The sequence below is a fragment of the Rattus norvegicus genome, chromosome 1, assembly GCF_036323735.1.
Source record: "Rattus norvegicus strain BN/NHsdMcwi chromosome 1, GRCr8, whole genome shotgun sequence".
NCBI lineage: Eukaryota > Metazoa > Chordata > Mammalia > Rodentia > Muridae > Rattus > Rattus norvegicus.
Window position 1 is genome coordinate 245,871,258 of NC_086019.1, and position 15,549 is coordinate 245,886,806.

A 15,549-nucleotide genomic window follows, 5' to 3' on the forward strand; every position below is an offset into this window, starting at 1 on the left:
TGTGGAGCTAAGGTCAAACTTCACTCTGCAAAGAGCTGTTCCTGCTTGTCTACGCTAGCGAGCTTGGTGTATGCCACTGAAGGACTCAAAGATCGGGAGGGACATATAGGACAGACTCTCTGGGGACAAAGCCTCAGAAATATCCGTACGAACCATGTGTTCTGCTTTCCTTTCTGTTGCTGTGATAAAAGCTCTGAGCAAAAGCAACTTAGAGAAGGAATGTACTATCTGGCTTACTCTTCCAGGTCTTAACTCCGTCACAAGTCAGAGCAGGAACACAAACAAGAACTTGGAGCAGAAACCTGAGAGGAATACTCCTTGCAGGCATAATCCTGAGCTCATACTTAGCTTTTTTTAAGCAATATTTTTATTAATTCTTTGAGAATTTAATACAATGTGTTTTGAATATATCCATCTTTCTCCCAACTCCTCTTATTACCATCCTCCTCCCTCCTCCCATCCCTTCCCAGACAACATTGATATTTCTTCTTCTTTTTTTCCCCTTACCACATGGAGGCCAGTTGTGTCACCTAATCAGAAATAAGGCCCAACTTGGAATGTGGTCAACCTACCAAGGGTCACATTATTAAAGAAAACTGACTTCCCCTCTCCCAGCAGCTACCAAATGCTGTTAGCTCCTTAGCTAGTAGTGGGATTTTGTGCCTACTGTCCACCCTCCATGCTGGGATTTTTGTCTGCCTGGCACATGCACAGCTCTTGTGCATGTTGTCATTGTTGCTCGGAGTTCCTGCACTGTTTTATCTGGAAGACAACTTCATCGATGCTATCTGCTAGCTTTCTCTCTTACGATCTTTCCACTTAATTTTCCATGAAAACCCCTGAGCTTTGGGAATGGGTAGGATATGAATGTCCCCTTTAGGGATGAACACTTCACAGTCTCTTCTTCTGTGTATATTGATTGAGCAATCAGGGGTCTCTGTGCTAATTGTCATCTGCTACAAGAAGAAGTTTTCCTGATAAGGGTTGAGAGATGCTCTGATCTACGGGTATAGCCATACACCGTTAGGAGTCATTTTATTACTATGTTGTAAAATAATAGTGGTGGGTGCCTTCCTAGGTCTAGGATCTATCTAGTCATGAGATCTTGGCTCCTGTAACAGTACTCCTTTCTGTCTCCTAGAGTGGGCCTTAAATCTAATCGGAAAGTGGTTAGTTACTTCTATACCATCTGTGCCACTATGATACCAACTGAAGATAGAAATCTGAAATAAATAAATAAATAAATAAATAAATAAATAAATAAATAAGAACGAACACAGAAAGAGCACCAAAAAGGCAAATGACAGCAAACGTGTATGGAATCTTGTCTACATAATGTAAGCTATGCTGTCACCCCTTCAGGCTTATATATAATATATGTATATTATTTATTTGCTATAGGTCAAGGAAAGTTCTGAAGATGTGGCAGTTCATGGACCAGTCTGACATCGAGACCATGAGGAGCCTGAAAGACGCCATGGCTCAGCATGAGTCTTCCGTGGAGTACAAGAAGGTAGTGACCCGAGCCTTGCACATCCCCGGCTGCAAAGTGGTTCCTTTCTGTGGGGTGTTCCTGAAGGAGCTCTGTGAGGTGCTTGATGGTGCCTCTGGCCTCCTGAAGCTCTGCCCACGATACAGCTCCCAAGAAGAAGCCCTGGAGGTGAGCCTTTCCCCAAGAGACCCACACAGCCTTCTGTGTACTCGCTTGTATGATAGGAAATCATTTTTTGAGTCTAGAGTAAGCCTTGCTATTGTTTATGGGTAAAGAGGGGGTCCTTGAAAGTTCTGGAGAAAGCAACACCATCTGTTTGGAACTTGATATTGTTACATTAGGCTTAATGTGATATTGTTGAGCACAAAGAGAAAAGTGTTGCTGGATTTTTGGTGTTTGTTTTAATTTCAAAAGTTGGTAAGTTTTTGCTATTAGGTAGATGTAGACACATGCACATGTTCATATACACACACATTCAACACATACGTACATACACACTCACACAGTCACACCACATATGCACACACACGTGCACATACTCAACACACATGCACACACACTCATACACTTACACATTCATACCAAACATACATACAGACACACTCATAACACACACACACACACACACACACACACACACACACACACACACACCACGCGTCCCTTCTTATTCGAAGTTGGAAAATTCAAAACTTCAGCCTATTTCATATCACCCTAGAAGAGAGGCATCACTTGGTCTAGGAAGATGGGTCCCCTGACATGGACATGTGATTGACACTGGCTGATATCTCTGTGGTCTTAGCAACTGGTATTAAAAGTCCAGTAAATGAAAGAGACAGCTTTAAAACGCCTCCCACCCTCCACTCTCCTCAGCTCTCTGCAATGGAGGACTACCACATCTCTTGACTGGGTTGCAGCTCTTCCCTCTGGTTCTGAAAGCTTTCTGGTCATGATCAAGCCACAATGGTAGCTTAAAAAACATCAGGAAACTACTGTCTTCCTTTAGCACATATGGACAAGGCGGCCAGAAAGACAGCTTTTCAATATTTTCCTTGAGTCGGGTCACTTCATCTTGTTCCGTGTCATGGAGATCTTTACTTATTCTCTTCCCAATTCCCATTACAGGAATAAAATAACTGTCCTCCTCTGTAAAGTGGCTAACCTTGTCCCTGGGGAGCAATGAAATTATATTGTCTTTTCTGCTATAAATTCACAGTGTAGTTTAGATTCCTAGAGGTGCTGGGATTGTCGCAGTGACAAGCGGGCAAGTTTTGGGATTTCATATGGTGAGGTGACAAAAATAGGAAATAAAGCTTTTCTTGGAGCCTCTTGACTCCGTTTCAGTAAACTAGGCTCAGAGTTATTATTGACCACTGCTTTGCTTTAGGTCTCCCAGGTGCTGGTTATTCAGACATAGTAAGTTGCAACATTGTGTTCTTGAACTCTTTTTCTGTAGTTTGTAGCGGATTACAGTGGACAAGATAACTTCTTACAGCGAGTGGGGCAGAATGGCTTGAAGAATCCAGAGAAGGAGCTCACGGTCAACAGCATCTTTCAGATCATCCGGAGCTGCAGCCGAAGCTTGGAGACGGAGGACGAGGAGAGCGCCAGCGAAGGGAGCGGCTCTAGGAAAAACTCCCTCAAGGACAAAACCCGGTGGCAGTAAGTTCCAGCCTCAGCCTGTATGTGGGTGGGTGCCTTTCTTCTTTTCCCCTTGACTAGTTTTTTCCTACTCAGTTCAGTTCCACATAAAAAGCTGATAAAAGTGGGTCACTTTCATGCTTAACCAAGGCTGCTTCAAATGCTACTGATTCTGAGTTCCAATTTGCCCTCCCTATATTGCTCTGTTGTTATAAAATTACTACACCCACTTAACTTTTACCGTGAGTTGTAGCCTTTTTAAAGGAAAAGGATTTCTTAGTTTTTTTTTACCTAATAGTAAAATTTTAGAAATGTACATATTAATGGGATCCATATTATCCCTATAAAATTAGTTAAAGCTAACCTTCCATTTCTAAAATATCGATAGTTGAGTTTCAAGGTTGGAATCCCAATCTTTTATTTACTTTATAGTTTTCGTAATAGTGGCAAAAGGGAGTATTTTAGTTAGACCTACACACGAAGAAGAAGAAGAAGATGAGGAGGAGGAAGAGGAGGAGGAAGAGGAGGAGGAGGAGAAGGAGGAAGAGGGAGAGGAGAAGGAGGAAGAGGAAGAGGAGGAGGAAGAGGAGGAGGAGGAGAAGGAGGAAGAGGGAGAGGAGAAGGAGGAAGAGGAAGAGGAGGAGAAGGAGGAAGAGGAAGAGGAGGAGGAGGAAGAGGAAGAGGAGGAGGAAGAGGAGGAGGAAGAGGAGGAGGAAGAGGAGGAGGAGAAGGAGGAAGAGGGAGAGGAGAAGGAGGAAGAGGAGGAAGAGGAGAAGGAGGAAGAGGGAGAGGAGGAGGAAGAGGAGGAGGAAGAGGAGGAGGAAGAGGAGAAAGAGGAGGAGGAGGAGGAGGAAGAGGAGGAGGAAGAAGAAGAAGAAGAAGAAGAAGAAGAAGAAGAAGAAGAAGAAGAAGAAGAAGAAGAAGAAGAAGAAGAAGAAGAAGAAGAAGAAGAAGACAAGGAGGAGGGGAGGGGAGGGGGAGGAGGAGAAGGAGGAGTAGGAGGAGGAGGAAGAGGACAACAAAGATGACAATGACAACTGACAACCTTGTCCTAAAAGCTGCATCGTGTCACAGTATGTCACACATCTTTACTTCCAACTGTCCATTGCAGTGCTTTCTCTGTAATTGGTCTGTTTGAGGTCTCTGACTTCTGTTACACTCTCTGCACTGGTTCTTCTTTGGGACTCCTCTCAGATATCCTGTTGCTGCCCTGTGTCATGGAGATCCTGCAACTTTGGATCTGCAGGACCAGCCCTTTCACACGCTCCAGAAGATCATAGATGGGGTAGATGTTAGGGTGGACCAAGTCAAAGCCCTGGATCTGAGGTAGTCAACCTGCCACCTCTCCTGGGCCCTCACCACCAGGAGCTCTACAGCACTGCCCTGGTTAACTCACCCAATTGCTGCATCCAGCAGGGGGCAGAGTCACCCTCCTGCTCTCAGGTCCTCAGGCCTGCTCACCAGCACCTTTGGGGCCAGGGCCTGTGCTGTGCTGCCCAGGGGAGGTGCAAAGCCCACTCTCCTGAGTGCTGTAGCTGGGAGGAGTGGGGCCAGCTCTCCCGTTCTCATTACCTCAGCCCAGCTCTCTGGTGCTGTGATGGTCAAGGATGGGGACGGCACCTCTCTCTTACCCACAGCACCCCTTGCCAGGTGAGTGCAGGGCTAGGTCTCCTCTGCTCATGCCCTTGGAGCTGGCTTACCACACCCCTGACACCAGGTAGGGATGTTATAAAGTAACTTTAAAATAGTTTCTTTGTCTTTCATTAGAAACTGTATCTTGTAGAATACAGAGTATTCCTTCGTGTGTGTGTGTGTGTGTGTGTGTGTGTGTGTGTGTGTGTGTGTGTGTGTGTTCTGTTCTGTTTTATTTGATAAACCAACTGTGGATTTTTGTCTGCAGTGGAACGATTTTCAAAAATTATTGCTTGGTTAGCATATAGAAAAATAGGTTTCGATGTAATATTTCATAAATATATACCATTATACTTTTTATTATGTTCCGTTCTAATTGCCTCCCTCAATTCTCTCCTTGATCTCTCCTTTCTTACTGCCTACATTCAAACAGCTCCTCCTCTGTGTTCAGGACACATATATCCCATCGCCCACTCTTTTCCTCACCCCCTTAGACCTTTGCACCCTCTGTCATAATTCACTTTTACTTTCATGTCATTTTTTTTCTAAATCCAGATTCCATATATGAGAGAAAACACATGGTATATAAAACACATGTCTTTCTCAGTCTGGCTTATTTCTCTTCCCATAACGACCTCCCATTCTGTCCATTTTCCTTTGAATGGCATGGCTTCATTCACTGTGTGCATTTACTATAATTTTTTAATCTGTTCATCTGTTGGTTGGTATCTAGGTTGAGTCCATACCTTTGCTTCTGTGACTCGTGCAGCAATAAACATGGATGCTTACCTCTGTGGGGTGCTGATTTAGAAGCCTTTGCGTGCACACCCAGGAGTGTCGTCACTAAATCATAAGGTAGTTCTACGTTCAATTTTAGGAGCCGTCATACCTATTTCCATAGTGGTATATCACCACACATTCTAGCTAGCAATTTATAAAAATACATATTTCCTCACATCCTCGTGGGCATCTTTTTAAAATGATAACCAGTTTGACCCAGATAAGATGAACTCTCAAAGCAACTTTAATTTGCAGTTCCTTAATAGATAGTAGTGTTGAACAGTATTCTTTCCTTCTCTCCTTTCCCTCCCATTCCCTCTGCTGCCCTCCCTCTTTCTTTTCTTTTCTGACATATGATTCTATGTGGCCCAGGCTGGTCTCAAATTCATATGTGATCTTGAACTCCTGACCTGTCTGCTTTTATCTACCTGGGATAATAGGAAATGGGCCCCACACCAGGATAGTTGTTGAGTACATTTTCAAACATGTATTGGGCAACTGCACTCCTTCCTTCGACAACTGTCTATTCATTTCATTAGACCTTTATAGAATCCAGTTATTGATCCCTATCGGCAAATTTTCCATTCCATAGTCTGTCTCTCCACTGTGTTTGTTTTTAACTTTGCTGTGCAAAAGCATTTTAACTTAATGCAATTTTACTTGTTGTATGACAAAACTTTTCCTGGGGAGACTCAACACACATATCTACTCACCTCAGATGGAGATCTCATGACAGACCAAAGTATGGATACCACCAAGGTCCAACTTAGTGGAGCAACAAGTTTTATTGGGCTTACTTACAAAAGCACGCTGAGGGGTCACTTACAGAGGCGGAAATCAACTCAAAGACAGTTGCATCACCAAAGTCCGCCTCAGCACAGGTCACAAAAACTGGGAACATGGATCACACTGCACAGCCTGTAGGTAGGTCAGCAGGTTGGAGAGTGTCCCTTCTAAGTGATTCAGTTGGTACAAACCTCTTCCAGGTAGCTTAAGAGCTCTCTGCCTTTCCCTGGCTGCCTTTCTGAGTGTCTTTGTAGCTTAGCTTCTCTGAGAGTCTTTGTTGCCGCTAAGCAGCTTCCGACTGTCTGGGAGGAACTCTCAGCTTTTGCTGTTTACTCTGGCAGGGGTGTTTCAAGGACTTCCTGAAGCTATTTAAAGTTTTGTTTTTAACCTTCCTGCTTAAGGAGCTTCCCTGCAAGGTGGAATGTTTCATATGGGAGGAAACTGTTACAGAACACTTGTCAATTCCTGGGGTTAGTTCCTGTGATTTTAGTCTCTCGTTTTTTTTTAAAGTTCATACCTATGTCTGTGTCTTGAAGCATTTTATCCATGTTTTCCTGTTGCAGTTTGAAAGTTCGAGTACTTAAATTAAGACCTTTGACCCTTTCTTAGTTGATTTTTGTGTTGGGTAAGAGATAGGGGTCTAGTTCTTCTGGATATAGATTTCCATGTAGAAGAAATAGGGGTCTTTTCTTCAATGTAAGTTTTTGATGTCTTTGTCAAAGAGTAGGTGGTATTAGCTGTCTAGATTTATTTATGGCCCCCATATTGTATTCTGTATGTCCATTTTTTGTGTGTCTGTGTCAGTCGCTTGTTGTTCCTGGTATGAGTTGTATGTGTAGTTTGCTCCCAGTAATACCACCCTTTTTACAGTGTTAATTCTGCTAATCTACCAGTTTGGAAGATCTCCCCACCTTCTGATATCCTCTTCATTTTCCTTGGGCCTTTAATGCATCTGCTGTAGAGGCCTTTCCTTGGCTAGGATTCAATTTTATGTGTTTTTCAGGTCTGGTTTTGTTTGGTGGGGGCCAGGGGCCATGTCTTCATTTGTTTGTTTTGAAACAGGATTTCACCATGTAACCCTTGGTGTCCTAAAATTCACTGTGTAGACCAGGTTGGTCTTGAATTCACGGAGATTCCCCTGACTGCCTCCAGAGTGCTAGGACTAAGGGAGGGAACCATCTTACCCCCACTTCAAAAGTATTTTTAAGCAACTCTAAATAAGATGGTTTTCCTGGTTTCTTTCTTCATAATTTCGCTACTGACCTAAAGGAAAGCTACTTACTGACTTCCGTATATTATTTTGTATCCTGCTACTTCGCAGTGCTCATCTGCCCTTTTGTAACTCTTTGGGAGTGTTGACCACTTTTACCAGTAAACTTTGAAATACTCACTCAGCATTTTGCCTAGTTCATCATCTCTGAGTTCGATGGTTGAAGGAGTTGAGTGTTGGCTGTGTTATCCTGCTGTAACCCATGCTTCTGATGGTTAATATGTCACCTCTGCTCTTGTGTGAGCACCTTCTTACGGGGGATCTCTCTCTTGAGAGCTTACACCTCAGGTATAGCTTATTTTGGAGAGAACAAGCAACGAATGGTACCTGTCACCACAGCAGCACACCATACAGGATATAGTCATGCCTTTAAAACAAGGAAAGCTACTGGGATTCCATTCTTGCATATAAATCAGAAAATAGGGAAACTACTGTAAGTTTTGCTATTGAGTTACAGTTTATTTAAGGTCAAAGTTGTAAATAAACTCAGTGGAGGAATGGAGCAGGAAGAGGGGGAAAATGGAGGAGAGACAAAATTAAATAAACCAAAGAAAGTGGAGGAGTGGAAAGTGTAATGAAGGGCGAGGGGGAAAAGCAGGAAATTAGACAAATAAAATCAAGAAAGGCTCCGTGATAGTGAGCAGACCCATGATCAAAACGAGATACGTGAGAAAAAAAGGAGAAAAAATTAAAATCTGATAGCTTTTTTTAAACCAATGAGTCCAAAAAACTACTAAAAGTTCAGTAAAAAGAAAAGCTAAAAGGGGTGATGTGGGAGACCAGAAAAAAGATTGTCCTGAAAAAAAAAAAACGAGTGTAGACAAAATGTATAAATGTATAAAGAGGGGAATAGAAATAAATACATAAAGACTTTTAAAATAAGATAAAACAGTAGTAAAAAAGCATTTATAAGGGGATTTGGTACCCAGTTCCTCTCCTCCACGCTGGGATTTTGTGTGACGTGCACTTGAGTTGGTCTTGGGCATGATGTCACAGTTGCTGGGACCGTGTGTGTCCAGAAAACACTGTTTGCTTGAAGTCACTCACCACCTCTGCCTCCTAGAATCTTCTTTTCTTCTGCAAAGATCCCTGAGCCATGGGGAAGAGATGAAATATCGACATCTCGTTTAGGGCCGAGCATCCCAATGTCTCTTTTTCTCTCCCACTGGAGAACCTCTGGGTCAGTTGGAATCTACTGCAAGAAGCATCTGATGAGGGGTGAGGGGTGAGGGGTGAGGGGTGAGGGGTGAGGGGTGAGGGGTGAAGGGTGCACTGACCTATGGGAATGGCAAGCAGTCATTAGCAGAATAATACTATTGGATCTCCACGAGGGCCCAGAGGAGTTGTTGACATTTAATTACTTCTGGGAAAGAGGAAGCCAGCTTTCTTCAACAGAGTGACTCTAGTATGCTGAGCACACTCCAGGGCAGACACTACACCAGTAGTAGTTGGATGACACAAACTGGGTCAGGGGTGGCAAAATTGTGGGATGGTGGGGAGGCTCAGGAGAACCTGGGAGGACTTGGGAAAGGGGGATGACCATGATCAGAGGGCATCGTGTGAAAGCCTCACAGAATTAAAGCAAGCATTGTTTGAAAATTTTTAAAAAGGAAAATACACAGTAGGAAAAAAAAAGGTGAAGATTTAGAGCGAATTCTTTCTGGAACCTTGAAAATGGGAGAATGCTGGTTATATAGACCAGGGAGAAGGTAGGTCAAACTGTCAGACTGCAGAGTGTATAGAGCAGGGAGAGAGTAAGTCAGATCCCTGGATATTTTACTTTCTTTTTTTTTTTTTTATTAACTTGAGTATTTCTTATATACATTTCGAGTGTTATTCCCTTTCCTGGTTTCCGGGCAAACATCCCCCTCCCCCCTCCCCTTCCTTATGGGTGTTCCCCTCCCAACCCTCCCCCCACTGCCGCCCTCCCCCCATAGTCTAGTTCACTGGGGGTTCAGTCTTAGCAGGACCCAGGGCTTCCCCTTCCACTGATGCTCTTTCTAGGCTATTCATTGCTATCTATGAGGTCAGAGTCCAGGGTCAGTCCATGTATAGTCTGTAGGTAGTGACTTAGTCCCTGGAAGCTCTGGTTGCTTGACATTGTTGTACTTTTGGGGTCTCGAGCCCCTTCAAGCTCTTCCAGTTCTTTCTCTGATTCCTTCAACGGGGGACCTATTCTCAGTTCAGTGGTTTGCTGCTGGCATTCGCCTCTGTATTTGCTGTATTCTGGCTGTGTCTCTCAGGAGCGATCTACATCCGGCTCCTGTCAGCCTGCACTTCTTTGCTTCATCCATCTTGTCTAATTGGGTGGCTGTATATGTATGGGCCACATGTGGGGCAGGCTCTGAATGGGTGTTCCTTCAGTCTCTGTTTTAATCTTTGCCTCTCCCTTCCCTGCCAAGGGTATTCTTGTTCCCCTTTTAAAGAAGGAGTGAAGCATTCACATTTTGATCATCCGTCTTGAGTTTCGTTTGTTCTAGGGATCTAGGGTAATTCAAGCATTTGGGCTAATAGCCACTTATCAATGAGCGCATACCATGTATGTCTTTCTGTGATTGGGTTAGCTCACTCAGGATGATATTTTCCAGTTCCAACCATTTGCCTACGAATTTCATAAACTCGTTGTTTTTGATAGCTGAGTAATATTCCATTGTGTAGATATACCACATTTTCTGTATCCATTCCTCTGTTGAAGGGCATCTGGGTTCTTTCCAGTTTCTGGCTATTATAAATAAGGCTGCGATGAACATAGTGGAGCACGTGTCTCTTTTATATGTTGAGGCATCTTTTGGGTATATGCCCAAGAGAGGTATAGCTGGATCCTCAGGCAGTTCAATGTCCAATTTTCTGAGGAACCTCCAGACTGATTTCCAGAATGGTTTTACCAGTCTGCAATCCCACCAACAATGGAGGAGTGTTCCTCTTTCTCCACATCCTCGCCACCATCTGCTGTCACCTGAGTTTTTGATCTTAGCCATTCTCACTGGTGTGAGGTGAAATCTCAGGGTTGTTTTGATTTGCATTTCCCTTATGACTAAAGATGTTGAACATTTCTTTAGGTGTTTCTCAGCCATTCGGCATTCCTCAGCTGTGAATTCTTTGTTTAGCTCTGAACCCCATTTTTAATAGGGTTATTTGTTTCCCTGCGGTCTAACTTCTTGAGTTCTTTGTATATTTTGGATATAAGGCCTCTATCTGTTGTAGGATTGGTAAAGATCTTTTCCCAATCTGTTGGTTGCCGTTTTGTCCTAACCACAGTGTCCTTTGCCTTACAGAAGCTTTGCAGTTTTATGAGATCCCATTTGTCGATTCTTGATCTTAGAGCATAAGCCATTGGTGTTTTGTTCAGGAAATTTTTTCCAGTGCCCATGTGTTCCAGATGCTTCCCTAGTTTTTCTTCTATTAGTTTGAGTGTGTCTGGTTTGATGTGGAGGTCCTTGATCCACTTGGACTTAAGCTTTGTACAGGGTGATAAGGATGGATCGATCTGCATTCTTCTACATGTTGCCCTCCAGTTGAACCAGCACCATTTGCTGAAAATGCTATCTTTTTTCCATTGGATGGTTTTGGCTCCTTTGTCAAAAATCAAGTGACCATAGGTGTGTGGGAAAGAACAGAACCACATGATCATTTCATTAGATGCTGAGAAAGCATTTGACAAAATTCAACACCCCTTCATGATAAAAGTCCTGGAAAGAATAGGAATTCAAGGCCCATACCTAAACATAGTAAAAGCCATATACAGCAAACCAGTTGCTAACATTAAACTAAATGGAGAGAAACTTGAAGCAATCCCACTAAAATCAGGGACTAGACAAGGCTGCCCACTCTCTCCCTACTTATTCAATATAGTTCTTGAAGTTCTAGCCAGAGCAATCAGACAACAAAAGGAGATCAAGGGGATACAGATCGGAAAAGAAGAGGTCAAAATATCACTATTTGCAGATGACATGATAGTATATTTAAGTGATCCCAAAAGTTCCACCAGAGAACTACTAAAGCTGATAAACAACTTCAGCAAAGTGGCTGGGTATAAAATTAACTCAAATAAATCAGTTGCCTTCCTCTATACAAAAGAGAAACAAGCCGAGAAAGAAATTAGGGAAACGACACCCTTCATAATAGACCCAAATAATATAAAGTACCTTGGTGTGACTTTAACCAAGCAAGTAAAAGATCTGTACAATAAGAACTTCAAGACACTGAGGAAAGAAATTGAAGAAGACCTCAGAAGATGGAAAGATCTCCCATGCTCATGGATTGGCAGGATTAATATAGTAAAAATGGCCATTTTACCAAAAGCAATCTACAGATTCAATGCAATCCCCATCAAAATACCAATCCAATTCTTCAAAGACTTAGACAGAACAATTTGCAAATTCATCTGGAATAACAAAAAACCCAGGATAGCTAAAGCTATCCTCAACAATAAAAGGACTTCAGGGGGAATCACTATCCCTGAACTCAAGCAGTATTACAGAGCAATAGTGATAAAAACTGCATGGTATTGGTACAGAGACAGACAGATAGACCAATGGAATAGAATTGAAGATATTTTACTTTCTTATAGTTTATGCAGGAACTGAGCCTGTTTGGGGCAAGCATCTGTCAGAACTGCCTCTTCATCTAGTACCTTCTCTTCTTTGCACACCAGGGCCCTCTGCTGGCCACACTTAGCTTTGCAGTCTGTGGTCTAGGCACGTTTTCCAGTCCTCCCAAGAGCCCCCATTCACACTCCACAGGGTGGCTAATGTAGCTCAGAGGTTCCTCCCAAAGTTCATCAGGAGTAGAAGAAGCAGTCATCCCACCAAGATTTATGCAGGTGGATCTGTCTTTGTGCTTTCAAAATCCACTCGGCTTCAATTACCCTGCTGGAGGGATGCAGCGACAGCTGTCAAGGGGTCTACTGCAACTCCATGGTGGCTTGGTGGTTCCAGCTCTCTTTGCTGACCTTGGGCTCAAGGCTGTTAAAGCCCAGAGTGGTTCTCAGTTGATAAATTCTGCTCGCAGCCACTGAGGGCAGAACCACTTCTTCCTAAACACTTCTCTTCCTGGCCTTCTGCCCTGTGCCAGCATCAACCTTCACGTTCTCTACAACTGCCCCCAGGATTGTCTCTTACCCTTGGGACTAGGGCCAGCTGACTCTGGTTCCTCTTCTTTAGCTGCCAGGGTAGACTGATTTTAAATGATAGACTCCCTGGGGATGGAGAACCTTTCAGAGCTGGCTGAACTCTCTTCTACTGCTGGCTCTTTCCACCAAAGAAGTCGTCACTCTCTCAGCAAAATCGACAACTGGATTTGGGTTCAGGAGAAGTGTGGATCTGCCAGTATCTTCTATCCAGAGCCATCTTATTATCTACCTTCCAGATGACATTTCTGTTTCTGCTTTCCTGTGCCAGGGAGCCCTGCCACCCGTGCTGTACTCAGTGTGGTGGCCTTCTGTTTCTCTGCACCTTTCAGCTGTCCTGTTGTCCCATCTTATAGATCTCCAAAGCTCTTCCTCTCTTTTAGTAATGGTCTCTGTCTCTCTGTCTCTCTGTCTCTCTCTGCCCTGTCCCCCCTTATCCTCACACTTCTTCACAGGGTCACAGGGAGGTAGCTTCTAGTCTGCGTCCGACACGGAAGTTACCTCTTATATGAAATTTATTTCCACTTCTCTATTTATTCCCTCGGCTTTCCCCTCATCACTTAATCATCTATATCCCAAGGACATTCTCTTCCACTGTCCATTTTTCCAGATCCTGCTGTAAGCATCCAGAGAATGGGGGAAGAAAACCGCAAAGATGCAAATATTTATTTCACAGAGCTGGGGAGACATATTGAAATCCTCACTTTGAGACCTTTGTCCTAAGTAGTGGAAATAATTTCCTGGCCCTTAAGTGACTGCTACTCTAAAAAGAAGCCCTGGATACATGGCAGGGAGACAGGCTTTCGTAGGTCTCCCGGCAGCCATCCCAGCAACCACTGTTTCCTTATATGCTTCTGTCCAGATCATCTTATGAAAATGCCCTGTTCAGAGTGTCTTAGGCAATGCTTTGCAGATCCTAAAGGACGATGAAGTGGCCTTTACTGAGTTTCAAAGCAATGGCTTTCAGCCCCTGTTGATATGACAATGCCCACCTCAATGAAAAAGATAAGAAAGGAAGAAAAAAAAGAAAGAGGAAGAGAGGGAGATGGGAGAGAAGAAAGGAAGGAAGGAAGGAAGGAAGGAAGGGAGGAAGGAAGGAAGGAAGGAAGGAAGGAAGAAATCTATCCCATGACCCTTCAGTTTACCCAGAACTCAGATGTCAGAATTCCTCTCAAAGCCTTCAGCTGCTCCTGCCAGAAAACCCAATGGGAGTACTCACAGAAACCCCAGAAAAAGTGGTCATAAAAAGCTCATGTCCACAGGGATGGAGAGATGGTTCAGCAGTTAAGATCATTGGTGGCTCTTCCAAAGGACCTGAATTCAATTCCCAGCATCCACATGACAGATCACAACTGCCTATAACTCCAGTTCCAGGGGATCTGACTCTCTCTCTCTCTCTCTCTCTCTCTCTCTCTCTCTCTCTCTCTCTCTCTCTCTCTCTCTCTCACACACACACACACACACACACACACACACACCAGACAGACATGTAAGCAAAATCCCAAGTGTGTTTGCTATGCTAGCATGAGGATCTGCGTTCAGTTCCCCAGCACTCATGTTAAAACGACAACAACGTGTGTGCCCATAATCCTGCCAACTGAAGAGTTGGAAGCAGGATTCCCGGGTCTTATGGACTATCTACTTTAGCTGAATGGTGAAATCCGGGTACAGTGAGAGAACATCTTAAAACCTAAGGCAAAGAGCAATCGAAGAAGACATTACCAACCTCTGACCTCCACATGCAAGCCCCACACCCCATTCCCACACACATGGACCAAGGTCTCAACAGAAAATGAATAGAACAAAGAGACTACCCAAACGCCATTGACGTTTTATGGTGGCTTGTATATCCTCTGTACAGATGAGGAAGCTGAAGACACTTGCTTACGTGATAAAGAGCACAGCTACGGCATGCAGCTGAGTTGAACCTCTGCCCAGCAGAACTGAAGACCTTAACTGGAGAGGAGCTAACCCGTGGCTTCTCCTCATCCCACTACTTTGGGCTTGGAACAGTTCTTGTCTTAGCTAGGATATTGCTGTAATAAAATGCCATGACCAAAAGCAACTTGGGGAAGAACGGGTTCATTTTAACTTAGAGCCTGTAGCCTATTATTTAAGGGACTTCAAGGCAGGAACTCAAGGAAGAAAATGATGCAGAGGCCACGGAGGAACCCTGCTTACTGGCTGGCTTTTCATAGCTTGCTCAGTCTGCTTTCAGATGCACCCAGGACCATCTTCCCAGGGATGACACCACCCACACTGAGTTGGGCCCACCCACATCAGTCATCAATCAAAATAAAAGTGCAAATCTGTTGGGGACATTTTCTCAGCTGAGGTTCCCACTTGCCAAATGACTCCAGCTTGTGTCAAGTTGACGTGAAACAAGCCAGCACTGGTCTCTTTTTGGAAAACAACTGACAGAATAACTATAACTGGGGAAAAATGATAAGTTAATTAAAAGCACAATTTTGCAAAAATGGTAAAACTTAAAGTGTTTTTTATCATGAGAAATAACTATAATAAATCATATGGAAAGGTGATATTCTTCTGCTTTAAAACATAAAACCTTTATCTGTTGGTGATCCATGTTCAAGCAGTCATTGCAAATTTCTATAAAGTAATAAACTCTTGCAAAGAAAATACATAAGCATGTTAGCAAACAACCTTCTGTCAGCTAATATGAATTTTTCATCAGGTATCAGTTTCTTGTTTCTACTGTGGGATACCACAGAAGCTCCTCAAAAGCAGGGTTAAAAAAACCTTCTTTCTGTTTTCATGCCTAAGAATGATGAGGCGACTTCTTGCTGGCTGACCACATCT

General features: G+C 43.5%; 1 protein-coding gene across 4 annotated transcripts in view; it reads left to right on the forward strand.

The window, feature by feature from the left end:
* The window catches only part of Plce1 (phospholipase C, epsilon 1), a 309,112-nt gene that overhangs the window by 215,403 nt on the left and 78,160 nt on the right, over window positions 1–15,549 (forward strand). For all 4 annotated transcript variants that reach the window (XM_039108292.2, NM_053758.2, XM_063262806.1 and 1 more), the window contains 2 exon segments: window positions 1,402–1,660; window positions 2,949–3,154. In XM_039108292.2, the coding sequence (XP_038964220.1) occupies window positions 1,402–1,660; window positions 2,949–3,154 (465 nt within the window).